At 34.6% G+C, this 5,890-nt stretch overlaps 1 protein-coding gene across 2 annotated transcripts in view; it reads left to right on the top strand.

The window, feature by feature from the left end:
- The window catches only part of Abca5 (ATP binding cassette subfamily A member 5), a 97,332-nt gene that overhangs the window by 54,510 nt on the left and 36,932 nt on the right, over positions 1–5,890 (top strand). For both annotated transcript variants that reach the window (XM_008843221.3, XM_029568369.1), the window contains one exon: positions 3,079–3,280. In XM_008843221.3, the coding sequence (XP_008841443.1) occupies positions 3,079–3,280 (202 nt within the window). The remainder of the gene's footprint in view (positions 1–3,078; positions 3,281–5,890) is intronic.

The following is a 5,890-nucleotide window of genomic DNA, read 5'->3' as shown; positions in this document are numbered from 1 at the left end:
AATTGAAGTATTTGATGATTGTGATGGAAATGAAGGAAATGACAACATATTCTTGGAAGAGTTGAGCATTTTATTGTCAGAGAGGACTTTGTTGAGAACATATTTGAACTGAGGTCTGATTGACAGGAACGATCCAGGCATGCAAACATTTTTTGGACAAAATGTTCCAGATAGAGAAAGTTCCTACTTCTGAGGTGATGAGAAGTTACTTAGGTGTTTCTGAGGGACCAAAAAGAAAGCAAAGCAAGCTACTATGGCTGGAACCATGGAGAAAGCAATACGCAGTGAAGTCAGAGGTCACAGAGGGCCAGGCCATTGCCTTTGAGCACTGGGGAGGAGCTTCATTTATATTTTTAGCACCATACGTTGCTATCAGAGGGTTTTTATTATTATTATTATTATTATTATTATTATTATTATTATTATTACTGGTGACAGTATCTCTCTGTAGCCCCAGCTGGCCTGGATCTCACTATGTAGACCAGGATGGCCTCAAAATCCACTTGCCTCTGCCTTCCAAGTGCTGGGATTAAAGGCATGTGCCACCACACCTGGCTTATCAGAGGGTTTTTAAAACAATGATATAACTTGGTCTGATTTGCGTGTTTAATATTTGTGCTAGGGCAGTGGTAGATTGCTTATCATAGGCTTCAACCTGGGTTTCATCTCCAGTCCTGAACAAAGTTTCTAATTATTGGATGATAACTATATTGTGAAAGAGGAGTGGAAACAGAGACTAGTTAGGAAAGTATGCTAATTTTAGCTTGACTTAGGGTGGCAGTCAAATCTGCAAAGGACAGATCTGGTCTCAGTCTCATCCATGACAGCTTGCTAAGGATTGTTAGGGAGGGATCAAAATCTTAAGGTTTTGGTTTGAGAAATGGAAGTGGGATTACCACAGAGTAGCAATAGGGCTACACAAAGATACAATCTAGGCATGGATTTTGGCCTCACTGTCAGAGATGTATCTGAAACTAAAAGAAGATGATAGGGCTTGGAGATAGAAATTTTGAAGTTTCGTAGAGATTGTGCTATGGAACAGAGTAGAAACACTTAGGTAAAGAGAAAGTGATTAGAAGGAGTCAGAAAGGGCTGGCAATTACAGTTTTTATTTCTTCACAGAATAATGAAACAAAACCTAGGAAAAAAAAGTTTTGGGGAAAGAGGAAGTGGGCAGCTAATTGTCAGTTACCATTCAAAGTAAGACAAGGTCAGGAAGTATAGTTTTGAAGTGGGAGCATGCTTGACAGTGTATGAAAGACAGTGGTGGCATGGTATGGGGCAGGAGCTGACCTGTGTAGTTTAAGATGAGACTGTGAGCTGAGAATTTTATGATTGAAAATTAGGTGGTGGTTGTCATAGGTCAGGAGAATAAAGGGAAGTGAATAGTTGATAGCCACAGAAAGACTTAAGGTGATGCACTACTATACCTTTTGCATGTACGGTGAGTGTCTGACACTGGAACCAAAGTCAAGAATGAAATCATAAGGATGCCATTATGAAATAAACTGTCATGCCAATACAATGGGAAACTTTACTAAAACTTTTCTTTAAATTTTATCACTCTTGGTTTGGATAGCTGAATTTTTGTTAACTGCAAGATTTCCTTTATGGTCATATATTTATGGTGTCAAATGTTCACTTTTGAATATGATAAATGAAGTGTTGAATTTAAAATTTTTTCTTTTTAATTAGCATGTAGTAATTGTGCATATTTACAGAATGAACACTTATTTTTATTCTGTTTTTATGTCTGAATCAAAGAAAATTGTTTTGAAATATTACATGCAGATTTGTAGTTATTTCCTTTATGGTCATATATTTATGGTGTCAAATGTTCACTTTTGAATATGATAAATGAAGTGTTGAATTTAAAATTTTTTCTTTTTAATTAGCATGTAGTAATTGTGCATATTTACAGAATGAACACTTATTTTTATTCTGTTTTTATGTCTGAATCAAAGAAAATTGTTTTGAAATATTACATGCAGATTTGTAGTTTTTCTTTCATTTGAAAATTTGGAGTGATAAAGGTGCAACATTTGGCTTTAAATAAATCCTCACAACCTTTGAAAAAATTCAACCTAAATCTTTTTTATTGCAAGTCTTATGGCCTTGGTGAAATTATAAAAATAATAAAACAAAGTAGACATTTGATTCATAACTCTTCCAGAGACTAAAGTTGAAGCTAAAGGACTGTTTTATATTTTAGCTGATGAATCTGAAGCTAAATGTAATAAAACAGTAAAGTAAAGCCAAGAGAAAACTGAGCAGAAAAGAAATCAAGTTCTTGATGAGGATATAATGTTACATTATAGTCAGAACTGAAAACTTCATCTTAATATTTTAAATAGTATACAGTGAGCTCGTATCTAATCCTTAAAAGATTTTAGGGGTACCTCTTCAGAGGGGGGAATGTTAGAGTAGCAAAAAGCCCCTTAATTAAAAAGAAGAAAGAGTACATGAAGTTATCAAAGAAAAGTGATGGGGAGACATGGGAGGAGTTAGAGGAGGGGGTGGGCATGGATTTGATCAAAACACCTTATATGCATGTATGAAATTCTCAATAAGTTATTTTTTAAAAAAGATAGCAAAATCTAAAACATGAGTGTGCATCTAATTTGATTTTGAAGTAAAGAAATCATTCAGTATATCACTTTTGCATATTCTTTTTTTTAACTCAATGTTATGCTATAAAATTCAAGCATGTTATTATGTGTAGTTGAGCAGTAGTTTGCTCACTGTTGTTTTTATTGTAAGCATCGTCATATACATTCTTCATTCACCTGTTAACAGAGATTTGGTGCTTTTCAGTTCATGGGTATTGTGGATAAGGCCCTACAAAAAATACTTTTGTGTGTGTGTTTTGGTTTTTAAAAGTCATGTTTTATACCTAATAGACCATTTTCTAGACCATTAGATAGGCATATGTTTAGCTGTAAAGGATAGTGCCAAAATGTTCCCTTTATTTCACGTCATTTCCAGATGTTCTGTAAAATCATCATGCTTTAGAAAGATTTAAATTCTTTTAAAGAAACAATCCAAAATGTTTTTCTGTTTACTTTTGTTGGCAAAAAGATTACAGTGTATTTACACAGCAGCCACCCGAGGAGGAAATGGATTCAAAGTCTTTTGATGAAATGGAACAGAGCTTACTCATTCTTTCTGAAACCAAAGCTACTCTCATGGGCACCATGAGCCTTTGGAAACAGCAAATGTCTGCAATAGCAAAGTTTCACTTCCTTATGTTGAAACGTGAGAGTAAATCAGTGCGATCAGTGTAAGTGTCATAATCATTCTTTCTGAAAGCTTGTCTTTTTAAGAATGCAAATTGGTTTTGCCACCTGAAATTTTAAAATAGTGACATGTAGATCTACATAGTTTTGAAAGATTAAAATGATGATTTCATAATGTAAAAAAAAATTACAGCACTTTGATTACATACCCTTGGAACTTGACTCTAAATTTTTTTTCAATTAAAAAGTTCTGTTTTAGTTTTTTGAGACAGGGTCTCCTGTAGCTCCAGTTGACGTGGAACTCACTATGTAGACCAGGCTGGCCTTGATCTCACAGAGATTTGCTTGCCTCTGCCTCCTGAGTGCTGGGATTAAAGGTGTGCAATACCATGCCTGGCCCTACTCTTTTTTTTTTTTTTTTTTAATGCGTATGAGTGTATTGCCTGCATGTATGTGAGTGCACCCATATCATGCAATGCCGCGGAGGTCAGAAGAGGGCTTTGGATTCCCCTGGAACTGGAGTTAAGGACGGTTCATAGCCTCCATGTGGGTGCTGGGAATCGAACCCGGGTCCTCTGCAATAGCAGTCAGTGCTCTTAACCATTGAGCCATCTCTCCAGCCCCTCTTTTTTTTTTTTTAAACTGGCATTTATTGTCTCATCTGTAAAATAATGAAGTGACAAATAATACTCTCTGATTTGAATCACTGCTATGATATTTTAACTTTCTTTTACATTTATCGTTGCATAATTTTTACATCCATTTTTATAATCACTTCTATTCATTATAGCAGGAAAAGTACATTTTATCCCTATTTATAACATGAAGACAACTGAAATGGGGGCTGAAGCAATGGCTCAGGTGGTTAAGAGCACTTGCTATTCTTGCAGAGGACCTGGATTTGTTTCTGAGCACCCACATGGCAACTCACATCTATCCATAACTCCAGTTACGGGGGATCCAGTGCCCTCTTCTGGACTCCAGGGGCACTGGACACATGGTGCACTTATATACATGCAGGCAAAACACTCATACATAAAAAATAAAAATAAGGAAATAAAAAATTTTTAAGAAAACTGAAATGTAAAGAGAGCTATATAACTAGTAGATCTGGCTTCCAAAAGATCCTCAACTTAATTTTAGACTCTCAGTCAGTACCTTTGCTCCCTAGGGGTCTAAGAATGACTTACGGGGAATTATATTTCCTACTTTCATATACCATGTGCCTGTCTTCTTAAAATGGTAGCAGGAATAAAATTTAATAATAAAGAATAAGAGTATTTTTCTATGCTTGAAATATTTTGAGGGAGGTATTTGAGTTTTTGACTGAATTTATTTAGAATCAAACACATGTCAATCACATTTTACTGAAAAATGTTTAAGTCGGCATGTTTCAGTTTATTTAGTTGAACACCATTTTAATAAAATACACCCTGGAAAATAATAAAAATGCCTTCATTCAGATTGCTGTAATAAATACCTTAGACTGAGTATTTCTGGAGGCTAGAAGTCTGAGAGCCAAGTATCAACACGGTAAATATTCTTTCTTGCCTTCCAAAAAGCTACCGTCTTCCTGTGTACTCAGAAAGAGAGCATGGAAGCAAGCACACTAATATGCCCTCTTTGATATCACTTTTGTAAGGGTACTAAACCCATCATGAGTCTTTTCTAATTTGGATTACGTTCCTATCTTCACATACCACCAGATTAAGGATTACAGCTTTGCTATATAAATTTGAGGGAACACAAACATTCAGCTAAAAACAAAAAATAGTGTAAGGTCAAATATTTAAGAAACATTCTGATTCTCCATCATAGATTGTTTTTTAGCATATAAAACACATGAGTTCTATGGAAAATTTAACTTTAAACTAGTTTCCATATAATCATTATTCCCCCTCCCCAAGGTACCTGTTAATTTACACAGCTGGTTTTAAATGCAGCATGCTTTGGGGGATGGTAATTTTGGTATACTTAAAAATTTAGTGGTACAATCCTTCTTCAACCTTCTTCAGTCTTGCCTGGAAGATACATGTGGCTTAACTGAAAATTATAAATTATTAAATGAAGTGTAATGGTGTAAGCTCTCTAAGTACTGTGGCACTTACTAATATAGAGATATGCTATAGGAAAAGTAGCTGTCTTCCATATGTGTATAGTGTTATAATGCTCTTCTATAGTGCATAGCACTATGTGTCTTACAGTGTGTGTATATATGTGCATTATAATTACATACATTTACAGTATCACAGTGTACCACCTGAGGGGGAAATAGCAGTAAAATTTAAAATGTAAAAGTTTCACTATAATTTTCTTCTCTACAGTTAAAATGTTTTTATCAGTGTATAGAGTGTAGGTGGTTAGAATAGAGTCAGTGCAGGAAACAGTTACTTCAGGAGCATAGAGACAGAAATATTTATTATAACACGTAATTCCTTAACAGTTATGACTATATACTTATATAGAATAATTTAGGAGCCTGATCTAAAATATACTTTTATAACTTTTTTCCCTCCTTTTACTTCTACTTTTACAAATTTTAACTTTTTAAATTAAAGCCTGTTAATACTTAACAAAAAAGTGCAGTGTACGAAAGTATTCAGAGGATGAAAAACCTTAATTTAAAACTCATTATTTCCCAGTAAGGTAACAGC

The sequence above is a fragment of the Nannospalax galili genome, unplaced genomic scaffold (assembly GCF_000622305.1).
Source record: "Nannospalax galili isolate Female #2095 unplaced genomic scaffold, S.galili_v1.0 scaffold781, whole genome shotgun sequence".
In the NCBI taxonomy this organism is placed as follows: domain Eukaryota; kingdom Metazoa; phylum Chordata; class Mammalia; order Rodentia; family Spalacidae; genus Nannospalax; species Nannospalax galili.
This window is presented reverse-complemented; position numbering and strand designations above follow the sequence as displayed.